Genomic DNA, 22,142 nt, shown 5'->3' on the forward strand with positions numbered 1-22,142 from the left:
GATCCCTCCTCATTATTTTGTTTGGTACCTATCTTCAAGCACTCCTACGTATGAACGAGCCATTAATACAGTGTGCATTGCAAATTGATACACCTCCCCGTTATTAACTATCAATCTTTGTTCCTAATACATTAAGAATTTGACAAGCACTCTAGGCCTTCTCAGCCTCCACAGTCACAATCTCATCGGGATTGGAGCGGTAAACCATGGCGGTAAGACCAATCTCGTTGTTAATCTCCTCCATGCGCTCAAAGTCTGCACGTGCGGCACCTTCGCTGCCAAAGACAATGTCCTGATAAAAGTCAGTATAACGTTCATGCGACGGCTGGTTTTATGAGAGTGTGTCCTTACCATTTCCTCCAAGGTAAGACGCTTGGTCTCAGGAACGAAGAAGTAGACAAAGGCGGCACCAAGGTACGTAAGTATTCCGAATAGAATATAAGTACCATAGGTGATGCCTTGCAACATGTCGGGAGTAACCTGTCCAATGCTGTGGAGAGTAGATTGTTAGAAATTTGATGCCATGAACTCGTAGTTTGTAATCGACTTACATAAAGTTGTTCATCCAGTTGCTGGATGCTCCCAAGGAGACACCATAAGGTCGAGAGCTCAATGGCCAGATTTCGGCGACAATGATCCAAGCACAAGGTCCCCAACTGTAACCAAAATGGACAACAAAGAGCCAGACCATGGCAACGGCTGCCCAACCGGCAGCCTTGTGCTCGGGCCAGCTGTCAGAGTTCTTGGCGAAGAGGATGGCGATGATGATGTGGCAAGTGGCCATACCGATAGCACCGACAATGAGGACTGGCTTGCGTCCAATTCGGTCAATCCACAGCACGGCGGGGGCAGTTGCGACGAACATGACGATACCGACGACACCAGTAGCCAGCAGAGAAACAGTGTTGTCGGTCTGACCTAGCTGCTGGAAGATGGTAGGGGCGTAGTAGAGCACAGCGTTGATTCCCGTCCACTGTTGGAAGAACATTGTAACACCAGCAACCATGCAGCGCTTCAACATGCTCTTCTTGGTGAAGAGAGACTTGATGGCAACGAACTGAAGCTGGAAGTTGTTCCAGACGGTCTGCTCGCGGAGGTGGGGGAACTGCTCGGCAATGCTTCGCTTTTCAAACAGAGACTGGGCCTTGATTTCCAAAAACTCCAGCTCAACGAGCTCGTGGTCGATGGGAAGGCCTCGGAGAGTGGACAGAATCTTCTTGGCTTCCTCTTCGCGGTTGTGGTGGATAAGCCAACGGGGCGAGAAGGGCATGAAGATCATACCTCCCAGAAGACAGAGACAAGGGAAGATCTGAAGGCAGACGGGCACAAGCCAGGCGGCCTCGCTCTGGTGGCCGAGGCTGGTGCCGCCGATGTAGTTGGTGCCACTAAAATGATGTTAGTATCGTTATAGACGAGATTTGGTTTGTTATTGAAAACATACTAGTCAATCCAGAAGGAAACCATGATACCGAAGCAAATGGCAAACTGCTGGAGGGCAACAAGAGCACCTCGAACCTCACTTTTTCACTGTTAGTTGTCTCTCTTCATATATTCTCATATTTCATCAGGGAAAGGGTTGAGACGTACGGAGGAGCCACTTCAGAGTTGTAGATTGGCACAATCATAGACAAGCTTCCAACACCGATACCGCTGTTATCAGAATTAGTATCAAATGCTCACTGGTGTTCTTTCCAAATGTAAAAACATACGTGATGAATCGACCTCCAAGAATGGCACTGGGACCAGCATCGATGGCGCAGGCCTGGACAACAACACCGATAATGAAAATGCAGCAGGCAACAATGATTCCGTATTTACGAGAGATTGTCTCGGCAAGGAAACCCGAGAACAGGGTTCCAAACCAGGCACCGAGCTCGAGAATGGCCGTCAGCCAACCCTTCTTGGTCTGGCTGGCATTGGGGTCAAAAGGATCGTATTCTCCCATGTCTAAATGCCACACAAGTCAGTCGCATGTTCTAGCATTTCATCTCTTATGCTATTTTACTTACGCTGTTTGAATGATGGCATGGCAAGAACGCCAGAGAACATGCCCTGGTTGTAACCATAGAGAACACCACCGATACAAGCAAAGGCAGCTAGACTGAAGACGCGAAAGTTTTTGAAAAGAGCACGCGCTCCACTGGAGCCCATGAGGGCCTGGCGACGAGTCAGCGCCGCATCATAGATGGCGGCACCAGAGTCGGCGGCGGCGCCCATTGTGAAGACGAGAGGCTGAGACTGATTGCCTGTCTTTTCTTACAATGTGCAAAGAAGATTTGGTGACACCGATCTGAGCTGAGATGGGAGAAGTGAAGAAAGGAAGATGAGAGGAGGAGGAGGAGGAGGAGGAGAAAATCAGACTCCAAATCGAGCTCTGTCACATTTCCTGCAATACGACCCTGGGAAACAGAGGGTCGATTACTACTATATAAGTGATTTGTCTCCAGACACACTCCTTGTCTCGTTTCCATGTACCCGACGGCAAGGTCATCTCCAACAAAGCTGCACTTGGGATAATTCATCCAAGAACGCTGTCGGCGCTACGGCAAGGAGCGCTTCTGCCCATTTAGCCTAAATAGCCGCCAGTCTTAAATCTTCCGTAGCTCGCGAGTGGCTCACCCGAGCTTGGGGTACCGGCCAACTGACAGGGGCTCTGGTCCTAAAGGATCGAAGAAACTGTGTGCAGAGTTTGTTAACGGTCCGATTTTAGTGGCCGTTGCTACGTGAGTGGCGCGCTGCCCCAGATTACCCCCAGGCTGGAGAGAAGTTGGAGGTTGTGTCCGTGTCATCAGGCCGAGTGACGAGGACGAAGTAGTTAAGAATGTTTCTTTCCCTCTCTCCACCAGACAAGGGGCGAGAACATCCATCTGGGTCTCTGGTGGAGGTATGAAGTCCCCCAAGACAAATTTACGGATATACGCGCATTGAGAAATCAAGGCTGGCAGCTTCACTCTCCACGCTGCCTGCTAAACCCACGATTCACACACTTCTCCAGCAGTGGAGCTCGAGCTGTTCTGATGAGGCGAATAAGATGCTCCAGCACGGGCAATATTTCCCCACAAACCCACACTCCGCGAATGGGGAAGCCTTGTCTCTCCAAGGATCTCATTTGCTCACTCCAACTACCCACGAGGCGGCTATATTAACCGGCAGTATGGAGAAGGCCTGGAGTATCCAATACGGGATCAGCCGCTAAGACTGCCCTCAGAGTCATCTGCTCCGGCCTGGATATCCGGCCTGCCTCAAATCGTTCCCCTGCTGTTTTGTAAATATCCACGTTTTCACTGCATCCTCGGTGAAAGGCTCTCCGGCTAAATGCAAACACCCCCCATCTAGGCAAGGGTGGCATGATTCGTGGGCAGTCTCTACGGCACATTGGATCGGTTTAGCTTTGCTTGAAAGCTGGATCGCGGTGAAAGAGATTTTTTGGGGATATTATCAGGCAATTCGGCACGAAAATAACTTCGGCGTCAAGTCACTTGGGGGCGAACTATTTCGTAAATGTGAGCCGGGCCACGATAATTGGTAGAGCAAAGATCAAAAGACCATCAGCCTAGTGTCAAGCTATTTTGAAGAACTTTTTTTTTCCCTTTCGACTCCTTTTTTTACTCGCCGAACCGATATTTGCCAGGCCGTCTCCGAAAAAAATAATAAAAAAATTCATCTCACATGCCAGTCAAGATAGCGGAGCTGAAAACCACGGCTGGCCACCGCTTCATTTTTAGGCCGTCTCTCCCAACAGCCATGCATCCATCTCCCACTCCATCTGTTGGTTCATAAACGTCAGAGGTTCTAGAGCGAAAGACGGGTCGGTGCCTAATGCGCCATCTCCGCCTAACAGCTCGTCAATGTCTAATACCGAGTCATCCATATCGACTATAGCCTCAGCTTTGGGCTCCGGGAAGTTTACATCCCATGTGTCCTGTGGCGGAGATGCTAGGAAAGGCTCAGCTGGCTGTACGAAAGCTGGCTTTGATGTCTCTGCGTTTGCAGTTGGAGCGGGAGCATCAGATGCTGAGGGTGCCGTCTTGGTCCGGAGCAAGTCTTCTTTCAATTCTACAAACTGGATTTTGTCTACCATTGTGGCGTTGCTTAGGTTCAGGTCCAGGTTCAGGAAGAGCCGCAGGTACTCGATCGGGTTGTGGTCAATGAGATCGATGCACTCTGTTATTTGAGAAGCATTTCCGGACATGATACGCGCTTGGGCTTGATCTGTCAGTCGACGAATGGTCATGCAAACCGCATCGATTCCGTCAAGTCGCTGGTGACATTGCTTGATCAGGCTGATCAGGGAATGAAGCTGTTGGCGATGCATGGCAGCTCGCGGATTTGCAACGCCGCGAGACATGATCTTGGCATTGACAATTTGCACCATCAAGGGCATGGCCACAAATGCAACCCTGGATAAACGGAACAAGTTAGCAGTGAGCACAGATGCAACCAGACCAAAGGGGAGATTGAAATCTTACACGCTGACGGGCAGATATTGTGCCAACCCCAGCCGCACAGGATTCGTGAGGTGTTTAATGATATTGTTGACAGCATCTCGAACCTCGTCGCTTTTACCTGCCAACTTGAGGCATGGCCCATCTCCGTTTCCACCTCCCTCTTCGTCTGCGTCTGCGTCTGCGTTTTCGTTTTCTGCGTCACGAGCCGCATAAAATATCTCTTGATGGAGAATTGCCAGTTTTGCGGCGCTATGTACATGATGTTGTCAGTGCTCGTACAACTTACACGGGGAATATCAATGGATCTGTGGATCTGATATCGGCACTCACAAATAATACGTAAACATTAGGTTAGTTTGGATGATGAGGAAATGCGGCTGGATCCCTGGCTCGTCTGTATCGTCTGGGAACTGCCGTTTGGCCTCATCGTACCATTCGTCCAGCTGAGCCGTACAATCTGCCATGGCCTTATGATGATCCGCTATGCTCGTCTCGCTTTCGAGCCCATCCTCCGAGGTAGAGCATATTCGCAGCAAGTCCGTGACAGCAACGCAGAGCTTTGATATGTGTATAAAGATGTCGAAGAAGCGCCTCTTTGACTCGACCTTGTAGACGCGGGAGCGGTGAATCTCGTTCTCGAAGTCTTCGAGGACTAGTGGTGGATATTTCTCTTGGATGCGCAGCGTTCTGCGAAGACCCAGAGCAAGGATGCGATCGCGAATGTAGCAGCACCACCAGAGACGCCGAAGAGATATTCTCGTCTGTGGTGGGATTGCGCTTTGCTTGATTCGACCGGCATTCGACGTCAAATGATGCGCTCGAAGGGATTTTGCGTGCCGGATGGCGATGCTGACCCATGTGCTGTTCGATTTTGCAGGGCCTGGCCTCAGTCCTGCTGGCCAAAACGTGAATAGTAATGCAGCCTGACCGAGAGAGATGGGGTCTGATTCGATTTCGAAATCGTATAAAATCTGTTGCGTGAAAACATGGTGATTTTGTTTTAGCAATCTTTATTTGCTGGAAGAGTAATAGTTTGTAAATGAGGCTGCGAACCTTTGCTTTTTTGTAGAATGCTGCCGTGGCTGATCGGGGGCAGTCAAAACCTGTTGCTTCTGCAATTGCTCCAGGAATAAACTATCGTGGTAGTGTTAGTTAGATTGCTCTTAATAGGGTAGACAATTTGGGATCTAGGCTCACGGCACAGGCGGCAAAAATCATTGCTTGGAACACGAGAAGCGAAATCTTCTCTCCGTTGGCACACGAGAATGAGTCCCAAAAGTCTCCCTCCTCGATGAGTGGCACGATGGGGTGAACGTGGAGAAAGTACATTCGAACAAATTCGTTGAGAATCGGCATAGGTGGAAGGTCAAAGCATCCATTAAGCTGCATGTACTTGATATCCAGTTCAGACAAGTGACCTAATTCGGGTCTTCTGATGAATGGCAGAGTGTCATGGCTGCTGGATCCTATTTTGTTGATGGACGGTGGAGTTTGCTGTGTGAATGCATTATGAGTGTTGGCCCTATCTCTGGCTTGGCTATTCTTGTGTAGATTTGAGATTGTGTTTGCTGTTCTGGGAGAAAATCCTTCGAGACTGATGCATGTGCTTTCATTTGCCCTAATGTCATCCTGCGGGGAGTCAAAGGCGCTGATTGATAATCCCTTCAGGTTAGGTGGTGCAAGCCCGCTCAATCGCCTGGCCCATTGATCTATACTGTCTATGCCAGATGGATTATCATCTGTCAGTCTCGCTGATATACCGTCAGACACCGACCCTCCCTCATGGCGGAGTTTAGAGTCCGACAATGACCTTTGGTTGCCTCCAAGGTTAGCCGACTTTTGCTTTCCCGTAGAAATAATAATGGCCGAAGTTCGCCTACCGTTTCGATTTGCGCTCCTGGACTGCGCACAGCTGATGGTCGAGCTGACAATTCAAGCAAGGAACTCCGCGAAGTGTCACGTCGCACCGGACTTTTCTCTGGCGACAGTGGAGGCACGCCTTGCTTGCGCGTCGTCGCGGCATTGTGATGGTCGAGCCGAATATGAAGATGAAGCAACAGCGGTACGTGTAGTGGAAATAGAGAAAAAACCGGGAACCGTTGATTACATGAAGAAGGAATTGAGCATGGTGAACAGGAGAAAATGTCCGCCGCCGCGTGGATCGTCACCCTTTTTTTCACTAGCTATTGTTCGTCATCACTGAGCTAGCGAGGGACCTTCACTTGCTATCCACTCTTCCCCAGAAAATGAAGGCGAGCCTGTTCTTCCCTCCGCCTCCGGTCTCCCTCCCCGCAATACGCGGATCTCGGGACTTTGGGCAACACTCCATTATACTCCGCAACATCCCGCTGGCTCCGACTTAGCGCTCAAAGGCTGAGGATGAAGAGCCTCCAATAGCCCAATATCAAGGTGAGCTAAAGTCTTGTTAAGCTGCCAGTCAAAATAACGGCTCACTCAGCCAATACAAATCAGGACAAGTTTGCCTGTTTTGGCTCAAAACGCCGTTGGAAAATAGAGGGCCGGCTTCATTGCAGGGTAAGCACGCATGGACTCTCCGCGGGGTCACATCCTTAGCTCAACTATAGCTCTGGAGAAGGCTCAAGAACTGACTCGGCTTCAAGTAAGGCTTGATGCTTAATAATGTTTCCGGCAGTTACAGGGTCCTTTGAGTTTATCTTGGCGTCTGGGGCATCTCATCAAGTCAACCTGGTTGAGAGACATTCTACGTTGAATTGTCTACCTAGGTAGGACCATATTACCGCTCACTCAGCACTCCATCCCACTCGCAGGAATTCCTTCCGTCATAATGACTGACTGTGAGACAACATCGTGATGTCTTACCACCGGTTACCGCGGACCCGATCATTCCGTATTGATGTTGTAAAAGCTGTGGATTGTTGTATAATGTCTCTTGGGCTCCGAATGTTACGGAGGAACCGTCTCTTTTTCGTGCTTCTATGCCTCAATCAACTATGTGGATACGCCTCGGCGCCACCCCCATCCAGTCCGCGGGAGCTCATTAGTAGCCATGGAACAGGGCGCCTTAGGACTTTCATAGTTGCTTTAGTTAAGTCTCCGGAGTAATGGTAAGCGGTTTGGAAAACAACAGGGACTGCAAAGTGAATACGAGTATGTGCATACTCTTAGAGAGTATGACCATTACTTTGTACAGGTCTAATGTGGCGGGTATATGCAAACTGTCTGTTTCTGTACAGAGTACGGAGTATGCTAATCATTTTTCCATTTTCTCTCCCTTTACACTAATACACGCCCCTGGAATGGCTTCGAGATCAAAGTCTGCGGGGGTCGGTTCGCATTCGCATATAAGTGTGGCGAAGTGTGGCAAAGCGATGACTGGTCGCGTGAAGGGTCTGGTGTCGGACATACTCCGTGGAATCTGACACTTTACTACTCCGTAATTAGAACGATGATGGAAGCAAAAAGGACTAGAAATGCTTTGCCGTTCCTTATCTTGCCGCGCTCGCCGCTTATCGGCCATCCGAAAACCAATGCCGGCTCACCAAAGTTGAGCTACTCTCCACCCATGTGCGTTTTCAAGAAGAAAAGTCGGTATGACTATGACGGTGGTAGCATCGAAATAGTACGAGTAGTAACAGGAAAAAGAGATCCACCAAATTTCAATTTGGAATTCCCTCAACAATAAGAACTTTATTCCTCAAACCCCAGCTCTTTCTTGCGCTATAGGTAGATCGACGGGGTGAAGCCGGCCCCACGGCTTAAAAACCTCACGGCTAACAGCCTCAACGTTGCCTCGGCAAGGATCCACTCACGCCATACTGTTACATATATGCTCTGGTAATGCATGGTGAATCAATTTGCTCATCAGGTGGGATGATTGAAATTGCTCATTGTCTAAATACTTTCTTGACTGTCTAGTCATATAGTTCGAAGAGTCAATTTGCAACCGCAAAAGCTGCGTCGCCTAGTTAGTTAGCATCACTGAGTGGTGGAGGACTCTGTAGATCATTCTATAGATTCATGAATACGAGTACAAATAGGGGCTTCTTCGCGCTACACTGCTTTCTGGTACACAAGTTCCAACTAATAATACGGTTATGGGACAATATTCCGAGAATGCTTGAAAAAGTTATGCTAAAGCTAACATATTTTCGTTATTCAATAAGGGGGTTACCATTCAGTACCCCAGGTTCGCTATCCGGCACCTCATCGACTTCGTGAGGCTCCAGTGTCGGAATAGAATGTGAAAGGAAGCCTTCTATTTACTTCATCGTCCAGTAGGCAGTAGATACCCAGCCCTTTAAGCATCTGCTACTTTCACTACTCTCTTCCAGTATCTGCTACCATAGCTATATTCTTCTAGTATCTGCTATCATAGCTGTGTTTTAGGATTTAGCATTATTATTACTGTTGAAAATAGGGACACCGATCTGGGAGGTATCAGTACCTAGGCAGTCAGGGGTCAGTCCGGCTACAGAGCATAAGTAGGGAGGCTACGCCCGCAGTGTAATAGTAATAGGCTAGACAAATTGATCATATATTTCAACAATTACATTTAGATTTGTTGACACAGACGGGCATGACGCCCGGCCGCAATGCAAGTGCGGGCATCCCACAGAACAAAGTCACTTTGTAGAATATCGTGTGATTCGCCCTTTCTTGCCAAGGATCCCCAGGAAAGAATATGAAAGAGGCGTGAGACATCTAGAATACCTACTTGGCCCCAAGGGATACAAGACTTTTCAGAAACTGCTGGAGGACACGAGTCCATACGGCCCCTCCCCAACCCCCCAGATTGAAGCACTTCACAAATTGAACACCCCCTTTTTTCCCTTTGTTAGATGACACGTAGCGAACACGGATCCGGCACCGGGGCTCTACCGACGTAGTGGCAGGATGAGGACATGTAACTAGCTTACGTAGTGGTCGTTAATAATAAAATAAACAAACATTGTCGACACAGAACGCTGGATAGCAAAATTGTGGTGCTGAGTATAGGCGTTCCCAAAAGAAGCATCGCGTTCTCATCCATGCAGCACTCTGGATGAGTGACTTTAAAATGCTCACAGTTCGTTCTACCGATAAACCTCGGGTAAAAGTCGAAGCTATACAATTTTTTTCAGATCCACGTTCAGACGCCCAGGGTTTCATTGCAAACATAAATATTATAAATAAGGGAGTAAATCTCCATTACACTTATGATCATAGTACTATTAAACGTAAAGAATTTGTTTTACGATCATAGGAAGTATATACTTCTGACCAAATAGCTACGGCGACTATTAACTCAGTCCAATCTGCTGCAGTAGGTAAGTAACGCATTACGCGAAACTATACTCTTTGAACTCATTCACGCATACTGGAACCAGCCATTCAACCGTGTTGAAATGTATGATCAATTGGCCTGACCTATTATTATTATACTGCGGGCGTAACCTCCCGACTTATGCTCTGTAGCCGGACTGACCCCTGAACGCCTAGGTACTGCTACCTTCTAGGTTGGTGCCCCTATTTTCAACAAACCGGTGTAGCGGGGTGATAATGGCCGAACGGGATGGCTGTTAATGCTCGCTCTTGACTAAACTCGTCTTGTTTACCAAGCAGGAGGACTATTAGGCCGAAAATAATGATTTCCTCGCCATCGCTCTGCTCAAAATTACTGGCAGATAAGAGCTGGAGCAGCTTAAAGCGTGGCTAAAGCTGGACGATTAAGTTCTCCGAGTTACATTAGAAACCAGACTGGACAGACATATCTACAACGCCGATATCAGCGCCGATATAACCGAGTTAAACCGAGAGTAACTCTAACATTTAAGTCCGCATGCAAGGAAACAACAAGAGTGCCAACCCATTAAGGTTACTATATGTAATGCGGACAACTCGGACAGTGAGGACCTAGTTGGAGGATGAACACGCCGATTTCGCCGAGGCTGCCACACTGGATGACTAGAGCATTCAGCGAAACTATGTTCTTTGAGCTGATTCGCTGGTAGAGGAAACAACCTTTCTAGCTATAGCTAGGTGATCTTGGTCGAACGGGATAGTAAGGCCATGGCCATCAAACCGGGTACTTGCTGCTCACTTTTGATCAAAGGTTATTCCTACTATATTGCAACCTTTTTGTGTAGCCATTTTGTCAAATGTACTAAATGTATGCTGAGTCGCTAACGCTAGTCCTCTGTTGCCTGATTGATTTTGGCAAACGTGGCCTGTCTTTTTATTCTTCAGATTCGGTGGTCCTTCAAGTAGGTTACATTCCGTCCAAGTCCAGGATCGCTCTACCTTCAATCAGACCAGCCTGCATCTCCTTAAATACCTGAGTACGATCAGTATTACAATTTGCTCAACAATAGGGGATATTTCACTTGCATTGGTCAATTCGCTCATTTTCCGTATCTGATAGTGGCATTTGATGAAGCCTCTTGCCGCAAGATTAAGACATTCCTTGACGTCGACTCTGTTCCCGGTTTTCGCAGCTATATGATGTTAGCGTATTATACCTATGAATACGAGACAAGGATGAATGTTTCTCACAAATAATTCTCAACTCTTGCCCAACTATGGCTGCAATGTTGGGAGCAAACGAGACAGGGTTTTGTGGGACTCCAATGCATACTAATGTCCCTCTGAAACACAACGATGAAAAGGCTTGAGCATACGCTCTGCTGCTCGATGTGCACTGGAGAGAAATACGAACGCCACCGTTGCTGAGCGACTTGACCTTTGTAGCAAGATCTTCGTTCACGCCGAACTGAGTAATGTCAATAAATTCATCCGCAGCTTGGCTCAGGCAGAAGTCTTTTTTCGAGCCAACATCTAACGCGATGACCCGGCCGCCCATTGCTTTCGCATACTGAATTCTAAGATGTCCTAGCCCTCCACCGGCACCGAAAACGGCAACGCAATCACCAGGCCGAAGTCCAGCCTTTCTTAATGCCGTATAAATCGTGACGCCCCCACACATGAGAGGTGCTGCTGCGGCAAGGTCAAGATTATCCGGAATTGGAGTCACATATCTCGCTGTAGCAATGCAGTACTGCTGAAACGTTCCCGGCGTGAAATATCCTGATACTTTTATGTTTAGGCAAGATGCTTCAGCGTCTTCGATGCAATTATCTTTGTAAATTCGTTAATATCTATCGTCTGTTGTGTCAATGCAAGATAAGAACACACCGCAAGTCAGACAAGCATCGGCTGCATACTTGATGCCAACACGAGAGCCTATTAATGGCGATGTAACCCCTGGGCCATGAGCGACGACAACTCCAACGCCTTTATTTCGAGCGGTTAGTTAGGCAGCATCGAAAGGGTTTGGTAATTCAGCTACCTTCATGACCACCAATTTGTCCTAATAGTATTCGTCTTAGTCGATAGTCCACGAGTCATCTGATAGACTACGAACTCACCTTTGGGAGTTGGAACACGTAGTCCCGGAAGCGCATTCAAGCAGAACGGTACATCAGTATGGCACACACCAGAATAATATCTAACCCATTTAGCTAAGGAACGGAGTGAACATGAATAGATGTTGAGCACTAACAGCCGAACAAGAACTTCTCCATCAGCAGGCTGCGGAACAGGAAGATCAATCACTGCCGTTTCCAACGATATTCCAGGGTCAGAGTAAACCACTGCCCGATTAATCAGGCTTTGCAAAGACTCTTCTAATTCCTCCGGCATTATGTAACTTGGCACTTCGGAGTACAAGTGTGAGCTAATAATCACTTCGGAATACAAATGTAAGCCAGTAATCTCGTAAGCACCTTTGGCCGAAACTTGCTTCGACTAAATGGATACCTGTAAGCAGCTTTGGTATCTACCAATCCATATAAGAGAATGCTACTATGGACTAGATATATGATTATGCAGCGGCATAGCGGACTCTTAGGCATTCATCCGGACATTGAACTTAACTCCAGTCTTCCTCACCGAATTCACGCTCCCGAGAACTATACGGGAAGAGCCGGCCGCCCCACATGCCTTTTTCGCTCCATCAGCTCGGCGCCGGACCTCGTAATGAACCGTTGACTTGGTCCGGGTTCGCTTGGTATTTGTAAGAAAAAGATTGAGACAAACAAATATCCCGTATGTCAAAAGTCACAAGCAAATGGAATGGTAACTAAAGATAGGGAAGCTAAGAGTATATATGAAGCAAGGGCCGCAGTTCCGTGAATTCAATTATCCTAGGCCGAATCGAATCACGTACACAATATCAAAATGGCACCTCTCGACTTTGAATCGTTTTACAATGTCATTGATGGCAAGCTAGAGGCTACGGCCGAAACTCGCCATGGTATCAACCCGGCAACACTGGAACAACTGCCTCCAGTGCCTGTCAGCACGCGCAATGACGTGAATAGAGCGGTTGAAGCGGCCCAACGTGCTGCAGCAGCCTGGGCTGCAACACCTATTGAGGAGCGCAAGCAGAAAGTCATTCAATATGCTGATGCTGTGGACGCTCTTGCTAACGAATTCGGTAAAATGATGACTTTAGAGCAGGGCAAACCCGTATGTGTATATACCATTGATAATGAGGTATAGTATTCCGCTAACGACATAAAGTTGAGTCATGCTATAGGGGAGGCTCATGGCGCGGCCTATTTCTTGAAGGGGTTTGCAAAGATGGATCTCCCGGACCGAGTCGTTGAAGATACCGAGCACCGCCGAGTAGTCACGCGTTATGTACCTATTGGTGTTTGCGTCGGTATTGTTCCGTGGAATTGTAGGTCGTTTCCTAGAATAGGAGCCCTGTTCATGTTAAGCTAACGGTATCCAGTCCCTATGACTACTTGTAAGAGGTTAAGGTATCTTATCGAAATGGTGTTGTACTTACGCATTGCTTAGTGACCTTCAAGATGGGGCCAGCTTTGGTAGCAGGCTGCACAATCATCTTGAAACCATCGTAGGTACTTCTATGTGTAAAGCATATGTTATTGAAGCTAATATGCGACAAGCCCGTTCACTCCGTATTGCGGCCTCAAAATGATTGAACTTGCCCAGCAATTTTTCCCGCCTGGCGTCGTCCAAGTCTTGAGCGGAGAAGATAGCTTGGGCCCTATGCTCACTGAGCATCCCGACGTAGCCAAGATTTCCTTTACTGGCTCAACCGGAACCGGTATCAGAGTGCTACAGAGCTCTGCACCCTCTTTGAAGCGAATCACACTTGAATTGTAAGTCTGAGCTCTTGTTTTGGGTATTACCCAGCTCGGGATTACTGACAAAATTGTAGGGGCGGTAACGATCCGGCAATTATATGCTCAGATATTGATATCCCGAAAGTTGCAGCGAGGGTTGCCATGAAGTCGTTTGTCAACAGCGGTCAGGTAAGTAGTCACACATTATGTCATACGACGTGGCTACCGGCTCATTTCTAATTCCTTATAGGTCTGCATTAGTATCAAAAGACTCTATGTTCACTCCTCTATATATGAAGAGTTCATGGCAGAGCTGTCCAAGGCCACGAAGTCTCTTGTAGTGGGAAATGGCATGAATGAATCCACAGATCTTGGACCAATCCAGAATGCGATGCAATATGAACGACTCAAAGATTTTGTGGCTTCTATTAAACGTGATAAACTCACGATTGCAGTCGGAGACTTGGAGAATACCTTTTCCACTGGCAACGGCTACTTCATGAGCCCTCTCCTTATTGACAATCCACCCGAAGATTCTCGGGCTGTCGTTGAAGAACCTTTTGGTAAGTAAGATCTGTACTTATTAGCTTATTTATGTGACTGACTCTATTATCAGGACCTATACTTCCTGTTCTCAAATGGGACACGGAGGAAGATGTCATCCACCGTGCGAATCATTCCGCTGATGGGCTGGGAGCCTCGGTTTGGTCGCGTGATATGGCTCAGGCTGAAAGAATGGCAGGTCAACTGCAGGCTGGATTAGTTTGGATCAACACCCATCAGGAGCTTCAGGTGGATGCGGTTTTTGGAGGGCACAAGCATAGCGGAATTGGCAGTGAGCTGGGGATTGAGGGCCTCAAAGCATACTGCCTGACTCAGTCCGTTATACACGACAAAGACGGCGCATAAAGTCATTAGTAAAATGAAATTATGTAATTTAGATAGTTATCCAGGTATTTGGGCTTGAAAATTCACGTTTTTACATCTCAATTACATGTCGGGTGTTGGATTCTTTCAGCGTGTCACATTAAGCGTCTTGAATTTTTAACATAAAGTGAGAATCAATAACATTCAGGTATCTTGTAGCGCTAAGTAATACTCCATAATTTGCATCAAATATTTAGACAATTCTGAAAGACCCAAGGGTGATAATGGTAACTCCGAAGCTAGTGAATGGCTGCCCGCCGTCTCGTGTATCGGAACGGACCGTAAATAGAAGCCGCGCCGAAAGACTTTTGGTGGAGATGTTGGGACATCTACTTTCAATGTTAGTACAGCATACAGCATGCCCGTCAAACCGCCAGAAACAGTGTGCGGAAGTAGCCGAATGGACTTTGTAGTAGGACGGGACATCCCGCTACACTACGGAGCCTTTCCAGCAAATAGCGGATCGAGTTGGATCATTACGCTCCGAAGTGGAAAACGATTCAAGGTTGCTGCTTCTGGGGACAACTGCGGGCCTTCCACCGCCTGATGACTTCATCTCTCTCACATTGAGAGGACTTGTGGAAAGCCTCAATGCCTTGGCGGAGCCTGATCAGAATGATCTCGGCTTTGTATTTGGTGATATGATGCTTTTGCAGTTCTTTTTCCACTCCTTTGAGCGTATAACCTGGCAGGCCGAAAGCAGCTACGAAATGGTCAGAATCTCTTATCATCAATTTGATTTGAGAGAGCGCTCCGACACACGCTTTATCATGGTAGCAGGGAACAAGGGGAGAACTTACAGGCACCCAGATTGGAAAAGAAGCCCTTTGAGCCGCGCCATAGGCCTTTTCCGATCCCTTTAGCACCTTCATCGTGGACACTTTGGTAGGGATAAACAACGATTCCGCTAAACGCCTCCCATAACCCCAGCGTAAACTCCTTGCCAGCCGCCACAAGACCGGTTTCAAGGTCAATGATCTGGTCTCTACGCCGAACTTCAACCCCAGCGTAGCCACACGAGGGATAATTGTGAAATCCGTTTGCAATATTGTAAAAGAAGTCCACGGGGACTTTCAGGCCAACTTTGGTGAGCTCAGCGGCATACCTACCCGTCGCCCGTGTGAGATAGAAGATGTGACCATTTCGACCTTTCTCCCGGGCATGCCAGGCAGCCTTTTGCTTATCGTATAGGGACGGCTGTCGGATCAAGGTATCGATATCGGCATTGTTTGTCTTTAACGACTTTCTCGCTACTTTTTGCGCGTATAACTCCATCTCTCTTGTGTTGAAAGTGGTGGGATTGATTCGACGATTTGGCGAAGTTCCGTTACTCGCTACCGAACCATTGGCAATCTTGTCACCCCATGGATCTATGAATGAGTGCCTTCTACCCTCCCATTTGGGGTGCTTGGGCCGGTATCTCAAAGCATGAGAATAATCGAAAGTTGCTGTAGCCGCGTCCATCATGGGGCCGGTGAAAGCAGCCGCAAACCCGACTAAGGGATGCTCAGCGCCTTCATCAACGTACCAGTTCTTGCGGCGTATGAGCTCAAGCTCCGGAGGCTGTATGAGGCCCTTGTCAACAAGACAAGAAACGGCAAAGCTACTCAAGCGAGTGTTCGTCTTCTTATGGCGATGCGTGGCCAACCGACCTGGGCATATCTCACACTCGAAGTCGTCTATGCCAAGATGGTCTTGAAAACTTTTAGCCGTGTCCTCAGCACCATTCTCTTCAGCAATATCTTCCGCCATCCGTTGCGCGGCTTCTTGAACTTCGGGCATCAATGCAAACGATATGCTCTCGGCCAAAATTTCTGCCGTTAACTCCTTGAATGGCACTGGATCCGGTCCGGCTCCGGAGCGCGCAATCATCTGCCCCCAGAAAGGCTGATCGCCAAAGAAAGGGACAATGACCGTGGGCCGACCGGCTGCGATGCCTGCAGCAGTGGTACCGGCACCTCCATGATGGACTACTGCCGAGACGTGTTGGAAGAGCCAGTCGTGTGGACAGTTGTCGATCAGGTATATATCGTCCGGCACCTTACACTTGTCTCCTACACGACTCCATCCTCTGCTGATGATGGCACGAACGCCTGCAAGAGCGACAGCTTCGAAGAGCATCTCAGAAAGAGCATCCGGATCTTCAACCACAATGGACCCAAATCCGATGTATATAGGCTTTGGCCCCTTTTCTAGGAAAGCTGTCAATTCAGGTGGAGGGGTGTATGAGTTGGCCAGTTTTAGGAACGAATATCCAGCAATTTCGATATGTGAGCCCCAGTCCGGCGGCTTCGGTATCAGAGACTCAGGCCAGAGATAAGTATAAGGCACACGGAGTCTGGATAACAGTTGGAATCCCCACATGAGGCTGATGGGATCGAGTCCGAGTTTCTGACGGCGGAATTTGTTGATCAAATCCCCAAGACTAAAAGTGAACGGAAACAGAGTTAGTGAATGACACGGATACCGGGCACAGACAGGAGGTGTGGACGAACCCTTGCCACATCAACAGCTCCATCATGATAAAGGAAAGGTAATTGGCCGTTTTTGCATCCGCGCCGCTGTAATTCATGGAAGCCAGAGGGTGAGGGAAAGCGCTAGTGGGCGAAAAAGGCATTGTGAAGACCATATGCAACGGTATTCCTAGCTTTTCAGCGCAATGTATGTGTGCGAGGGAGGGCGGATTGGCGATGATGGCGTCTGCAAGGAAAAGATCTTCAACGTTTTCCACGTCTGTCGCTTTGACGGGTTCTCCCATTCCATCGCCAGCCTCGATACAGCTTCGCCAAGCACGATTGATAATCTCCCACATCTCGTCCCTTCTCTTTCCAATGTCACCGGCTCTGACACTTTTGCGGCTGGGAACCAGACCTGGATTCCTCACCATGTACGACATCAGCGCCTCGGGGTCGCCGCCAATGCTGAAGAACTCGATGCCTTGGGACTCTACGAATTCTTTGAAAGCGGGATGCGTACAGATGCGTACTCGATGTCCATATGGCGGTTTGGAGAGGATTTGTGCAATTGGGATAAAAGGTTGAACATCACCGCGAGAGCCGACGATGTGTATCGCGATATTCAGCGGCGGGCAGAAACCGCCTGTCGACTTGCGTCTACCAGCACATATAGGAGTAGAGCAAGGGCCGGTCTGCACTCGTTTCGATGTCTCCTGGAGGTTCTTACACCATGTTGCCAAGCTGCCGGCATCTTGATGGAAGCAAAGCTCGAATCTTCCATCTTTTCCGACGTTTCCTGTTGTCAAGTCTTTCTTGGCTTCATCTTCAATGGTGACATGGCCGGCCGCGTTCGATCGGGTACGACTGAGAAGCATGTTGGATTCACTTGGGCACCCAAAGAGCGAGCACCAGCCTCAATATTCGGTCGTCTTGATGTCTTGTCGTTGGGGAAAACATTTTAAGGCGACTAGCAAAGATAAAAGAACGAAGGAAAGTATGGCCTGCATATAGGTAGGCAATTGTCCAGCAGCTCAGCTGCCGGGCGCCTCCGTGGATGAGAGCTTGTCCATCCGATAGATCCGCCACTAACAAGCTCCGGGAGTCTTACATGCGGTTAGCAAGGCTCTGTGACGTGGTGTTGCCTCGCATGTGCAATTGAAATGCCACCTCATAACCACAAGCCGGTTCTGGGCTTAAACGCCACAACGAGGGCTCTCCGCAAAACTGGGTAACAGCCGCGGCACTTGCCTCGGTGAGCCCGCCTAAATGCATGGTTTTATAATGGGTATGCAAGTATGTATGTAAATCTATCAAATCTAGGCCTCCTGGTAGTTCTTTCAGCCAATTCATTCACTCATTAGGATGGATCTTGGATCAATAATTGCTGCGCGATCGGGCGTCCCTTCGCAAGCTGACTGCCGCGGGATGCAGCAGGCTAGTCCGGAAACTGGCCAGCGCTCCTAGAATCCCTGCTACTGATTGCACAGAAAAAGATCCCAAGTCGCAGTGAGGTCATGATGTAGTCTTGCGTCAGTTTCATGTGATATTCACGATAGTACGAATGATATTCGGGACTTTCCAGTGATTCCACATGTACGAGTAAGGCTCATGACTTTATATCATCAGTAGTTTTAGGTAGTGTGCATATATACACGTATGTCATTGGGTCCAGCCAGCCACGTCTCGGTAGTTGTCACGCGGCTATATGTAGGTATCAGAGAAGAAATCATGCGTACCAAACAGGCAATGTTTCAACCTTAATGCGAGAAGCAAATACTTTAAAAGATTCTTGTATATTAACTGCCATAAGCATCGTTGGAAATGATGTACACAATCTCCTTGGTGGAGGTTGTGATAACCAACCTCGGCCCAAGGCAGTTCCACTTCGCGCCCCCATCCTGACTTCATCTACATCTCTTCAAACAATCTTCGTACAATTTGCACCAATCTATCTTGCCTGAATCTCTTTGACATCTTTTTATCGGGTCTCATAGCTGATGAAGCCCACAACATCCCACAAATATCCACTTGTCTTGTCCGTGGGATCAACAGCCATTGAATTGCCACCACGTGGTTCGGTTTGGGGATTCCGGAGCAACCGGAAAATGCGAGTCACGCATGATCTCGCATCGTGATTGCTTCTTACATCTTCCACTTCTTAACAAGCTTCCCATCCACTCCTATCATGGCTTCCATTCTCACCCATATGACCGAAATTGATGCGGCAAAAAGGAGGACACTGGTAAGCACCGTCATGCCTTCATATGACCTCGCTGGACTGCCCGTGGAATGGCTGCGGATCAAGACACCGCCGACGGGAGTGCCAACAAGGGATGCCATGCCCCTTACCATATATAGCACGCCGTTGACTGAGGCAAAGTTATGGACTCCAAATAACTCCACCAGGCTCGCAGGAAACAGGGCGACGTAGGCGCTTGCGAAAATTCCGTAAAGGATAGTGAATGAAATGAACAGGCCCTGTGAAGTAGCTTTATCTTCGGACAAGGTCGAAGGCAGCCAGAAGCTGATAGTTGCTATGGCGCTGATGATGGTCGTAATCACCAAGGCATTCAATCTTCCCATATGATCGGCAGCATAACCAATCGCTATCTTGCCAATTGCGTTACAGGCATTTGAAAGGGCGATAAAATTGGCACCGGCTGTGTCGCTGTATCCCAAAGTCCTGGCATAGGTGGCAAAGAAGAAGAGTGGGAGATAGTAAACTGCAGATTGGAAGATGGAGGCCAGTGCTTGTGCCGCAAACTTGCGTGTGCGTGCGATACGCCAATCGACGATGGGAACCTTGAGAATTCCATCCATACGGCTAGTCCTCGCAGCATTCTCCACGTCGATTCGAGCCTTTGCCTCAGGCTCCCATGCCATGGCGGCGCTGGCTAGGACATTGAGTCCAAAGGCGATGCCTCCAGCAAGACGCATAGCATTTCGATAACCCATGCTATCAACAGCCGCTTTCAGGGCTGGTGCCCATACGAGACCCCCAATACCAGTGCCGGAGGTGATTATCCCAAGTCCAAGGCCGCGACGCGTAGTGAACCAAGTCGGGGCGATTGTCACAGCCACCATATAGCTCATACAAGTTCCGAGGCCCAATAAAACTCCTTGAGTGACTTCGAAATGCCACAGGGATTTCCCAAAACTTGCCAGAATAAGCGCGGCGGAGAATATGGTTGAGCCGATGAGCGAGATCAACTTGGGCGAGAAGCGTTTGGACCACGCAACGACAAAAGGAGCTCCGATAGTCATAAGAGATATGGACAGGGTGCCAATCAGGTCAATGTCGGCAGGCGACGCTCCGGTAAAGGGGGTGTCAGGCTGTTGCGAAAGGGTCTCGAAAACTGCCTGGAAGATACCAAAGGCAAAATTGATCCCACAGCACGTGAAGACAATCGTGAACGAGGCGATAGTGATGATGATGGTTTGTCTAATGAAGGAGTTAGGGGCACACTTTCGGTACAGAGGGAGGGGGCTGTCGTAACCGAAACCGCATAGACAAGCTGACTATCAAGAAGCATACCGATTCGAACGTTTGGTCACGGAGGGTTCTGCGGGCGGTGTTGCTGCTTCTTCTTCTGCTTTTGATGTCGCATGCCTGCTGCGTTGAGTCAAAGAGATGTCATCTTGAGCGAAAAGGCCATGAGATGAGGCCGAATCAGCCACCGTCTCTGTCAAGGTCGACGACATATTTCCGAATGGTTAATGGAATACTGATGCGTGTGTACTTGTATACCCAGATTGGGGATAAAACAAATCTCTGTAAGTGCCGAGTGATGTATAAGGGGCCTGGCGGGAGTATTTATAGGATTGAAATGAGAACTGAACCGGAGCTCTGCTAATCATGACTCAGAAACTAGCAGCGGCTTAATTCCGTACGGCGAAGAAATCTGGTGCCCATTTTCCAAGCCTTTTATCCATCTTATCAGATATCTCTCCGCGGAGATGCTAGGCTTTCATCAATTTTACAGCGAGTTCCAGCGTTAAAGCCGATTCCGGGGTTTATAGCTCCGTGCGAATACGGATTAGAGCCGATCTTAAACGATCTGCCATAAGGGGCACATCTGCCATTCTATTCCTCGGATGACTCTTATATGTGGAGTCGTCAACCCGCCGGTTGGTGTCACCGCAGGGCGTCGGTTGTCGGTGCCGCCAGTTTCGATAGGTGAAGATGTCATAGGAGGACTCGGCTCGGTCACGTAGAGCGACGGAGACGATATAAACGTAGGAGAGGAAGCATGACATTCCTATGTTCCATAATGGCTTCTATAAACTTAATTATCTGCTATGTTTGTCCCTTGAACGTCGCTCTAATTACGGCCAAGTATTCCGGACATCGCAACCATTCTGTCCACCTCCTGTGCATGATTTACCTCGGCTTTTTCATATTGATTCTCTTTTCTCCCCGGGCAATATTCCAGTTGAGCGTTTGGTATTTAGCACAGTTTCTTCACTTGAAACTTATATGCTCTCAAAGTGACTGATTGAATGTCCTTGGGGATGCTGAACTCTATTCGCGATATCGGGGGCTTCGATACGTAAATACAATATACCAATCCTATCGAAATCGTGAGCGAGACATTCACTAGTACAGTCCGTAGTCAATTGCAGGATAGAGATTATGAGCAGTTGGTTCAACAAAAAACCCGATCTTACTACATATTGCATAAAACGCCTTCAAATACACGGAGTACCACAGCTGGGGAATATTCATGCTGCTAAATTTCCCAACGAGTATCCTTCTAGAACCTTTACTGTTTACTAAACATTCGGTTGCAAAGCCGAAACTATGTGGGTTGCAATCGGCAATTTCCACGGGCAATTAGCTCCGATCTGAGCTCCAGATACAGCCCTCTGTTACAATATGTAGGGATCTTTCGCACTCTGTTCTCCGGCCATAGTTCGTTTCCATAAGCTGGTAGTTAGCTCGTCCAAGCACTTATTGACCTTTGCTCTTGAACGATACTGATATACACGGGCCATGGGTATATTACAGATGAGGCAGGTTAGCTGTAGTTTAAATGACGGAGATCTCCTTTACGTAACCGTTTATTTCTATAACTCTCATAGCGTCAAAGAAGTTTGCCCTTGGCTGGACACATAAACATTACGACAGCATTGAGTGTAGAATGATAATGTCAGTGCTCGATGACGGTCTTACAAGATGCGCGTCATTTTTCTTCCCG

At 48.3% G+C, this 22,142-nt stretch overlaps 7 protein-coding genes across 7 annotated transcripts; 1 reads left to right on the forward strand and 6 right to left on the reverse strand.

Annotated features, from left to right (window-relative positions):
- Nucleotides 1-151: 151 nt before the first annotated feature.
- M431DRAFT_99293 (hypothetical protein) lies at nucleotides 152-2,217 on the reverse strand (the record flags this gene model as incomplete). The annotated part of the gene is made up of 7 exons (XM_024925132.1): nucleotides 152-292; nucleotides 352-490; nucleotides 552-1,385; nucleotides 1,442-1,519; nucleotides 1,588-1,650; nucleotides 1,710-1,947; nucleotides 2,010-2,217. The coding sequence occupies 7 exons, from the start codon at nucleotides 2,215-2,217 to the stop codon at nucleotides 152-154; spliced, it is 1,701 nt and encodes a 566-aa protein (XP_024768344.1).
- Nucleotides 2,218-3,548: 1,331 nt separating this feature from the next.
- Nucleotides 3,549-6,678, reverse strand: M431DRAFT_323369 (hypothetical protein). Its single transcript, XM_024914318.1, has 6 exons — nucleotides 6,329-6,678; nucleotides 5,646-6,258; nucleotides 5,502-5,582; nucleotides 4,779-5,419; nucleotides 4,470-4,697; nucleotides 3,549-4,400 (listed from the first exon to the last, which is right to left on the reverse strand). Exons 1-6 carry the CDS (start codon nucleotides 6,469-6,471, stop codon nucleotides 3,722-3,724), a joined length of 2,385 nt encoding a protein of 794 aa, XP_024768345.1. The 5' UTR covers nucleotides 6,472-6,678; the 3' UTR covers nucleotides 3,549-3,721.
- Nucleotides 6,679-10,677: 3,999 nt separating this feature from the next.
- M431DRAFT_546341 (hypothetical protein) lies at nucleotides 10,678-12,107 on the reverse strand (the record flags this gene model as incomplete). Its single annotated transcript, XM_024921209.1, has 7 exons — nucleotides 10,678-10,743; nucleotides 10,797-10,903; nucleotides 10,962-11,543; nucleotides 11,601-11,699; nucleotides 11,755-11,775; nucleotides 11,834-11,913; nucleotides 11,968-12,107. The coding sequence occupies 7 exons, from the start codon at nucleotides 12,105-12,107 to the stop codon at nucleotides 10,678-10,680; spliced, it is 1,095 nt and encodes a 364-aa protein (XP_024768346.1).
- Nucleotides 12,108-12,644: 537 nt separating this feature from the next.
- M431DRAFT_99445 (hypothetical protein) lies at nucleotides 12,645-14,470 on the forward strand (the record flags this gene model as incomplete). Its single annotated transcript, XM_024925153.1, has 7 exons — nucleotides 12,645-12,935; nucleotides 12,990-13,149; nucleotides 13,272-13,329; nucleotides 13,382-13,597; nucleotides 13,657-13,750; nucleotides 13,812-14,124; nucleotides 14,178-14,470. 7 exons carry the CDS (start codon nucleotides 12,645-12,647, stop codon nucleotides 14,468-14,470), a joined length of 1,425 nt encoding a protein of 474 aa, XP_024768347.1.
- A 74-nt stretch (nucleotides 14,471-14,544) lies between these two features.
- On the reverse strand, nucleotides 14,545-15,085 carry M431DRAFT_323473 (hypothetical protein). The gene has a single exon (XM_024914319.1). The coding sequence runs from the start codon at nucleotides 14,912-14,914 to the stop codon at nucleotides 14,633-14,635; it is 282 nt and encodes a 93-aa protein (XP_024768348.1). The 5' UTR covers nucleotides 14,915-15,085; the 3' UTR covers nucleotides 14,545-14,632.
- Nucleotides 14,989-17,819, reverse strand: M431DRAFT_99474 (glycosyltransferase family 1 protein; the record flags this gene model as incomplete). Its single annotated transcript, XM_024925157.1, has 3 exons — nucleotides 14,989-15,191; nucleotides 15,289-16,913; nucleotides 16,984-17,819. The coding sequence occupies 3 exons, from the start codon at nucleotides 17,817-17,819 to the stop codon at nucleotides 14,989-14,991; spliced, it is 2,664 nt and encodes an 887-aa protein (XP_024768349.1).
- Nucleotides 17,820-18,739: 920 nt separating this feature from the next.
- Nucleotides 18,740-20,745, reverse strand: M431DRAFT_127647 (hypothetical protein). The gene is made up of 2 exons (XM_024912341.1): nucleotides 20,442-20,745; nucleotides 18,740-20,386 (listed from the first exon to the last, which is right to left on the reverse strand). Exons 1-2 carry the CDS (start codon nucleotides 20,450-20,452, stop codon nucleotides 19,087-19,089), a joined length of 1,311 nt encoding a protein of 436 aa, XP_024768350.1. The 5' UTR covers nucleotides 20,453-20,745; the 3' UTR covers nucleotides 18,740-19,086.
- Nucleotides 20,746-22,142: the final 1,397 nt, after the last annotated feature.

This window comes from Trichoderma harzianum (genome assembly GCF_003025095.1).
Source record: "Trichoderma harzianum CBS 226.95 unplaced genomic scaffold M431scaffold_23, whole genome shotgun sequence".
Taxonomy (NCBI): domain Eukaryota; kingdom Fungi; phylum Ascomycota; class Sordariomycetes; order Hypocreales; family Hypocreaceae; genus Trichoderma; species Trichoderma harzianum.

What these genes read in the sequence shown, in the direction of transcription:
- M431DRAFT_323369 (XM_024914318.1), bottom strand. Translation starts at nt 6,471, where the DNA reads ATGCCGCGACGACGCGCAAGCAAGGCGTGCCTCCACTGTCGCCAGAGA. An exon ending in TGATTTTTGCCGCCTGTGCC is followed by an intron (nt 5,583 to 5,645) that starts GTGAGCCTAGAT and finishes CTACCACGATAG; the next exon opens with TTTATTCCTGGAGCAATTGC. An exon ending in CAATATCTGCCCGTCAGCGT is followed by an intron (nt 4,401 to 4,469) that starts GTAAGATTTCAA and finishes CCGTTTATCCAG; the next exon opens with GGTTGCATTTGTGGCCATGC.
- M431DRAFT_323473 (XM_024914319.1), bottom strand. Translation starts at nt 14,914, where the DNA reads ATGTCCCGTCCTACTACAAAGTCCATTCGGCTACTTCCGCACACTGTT.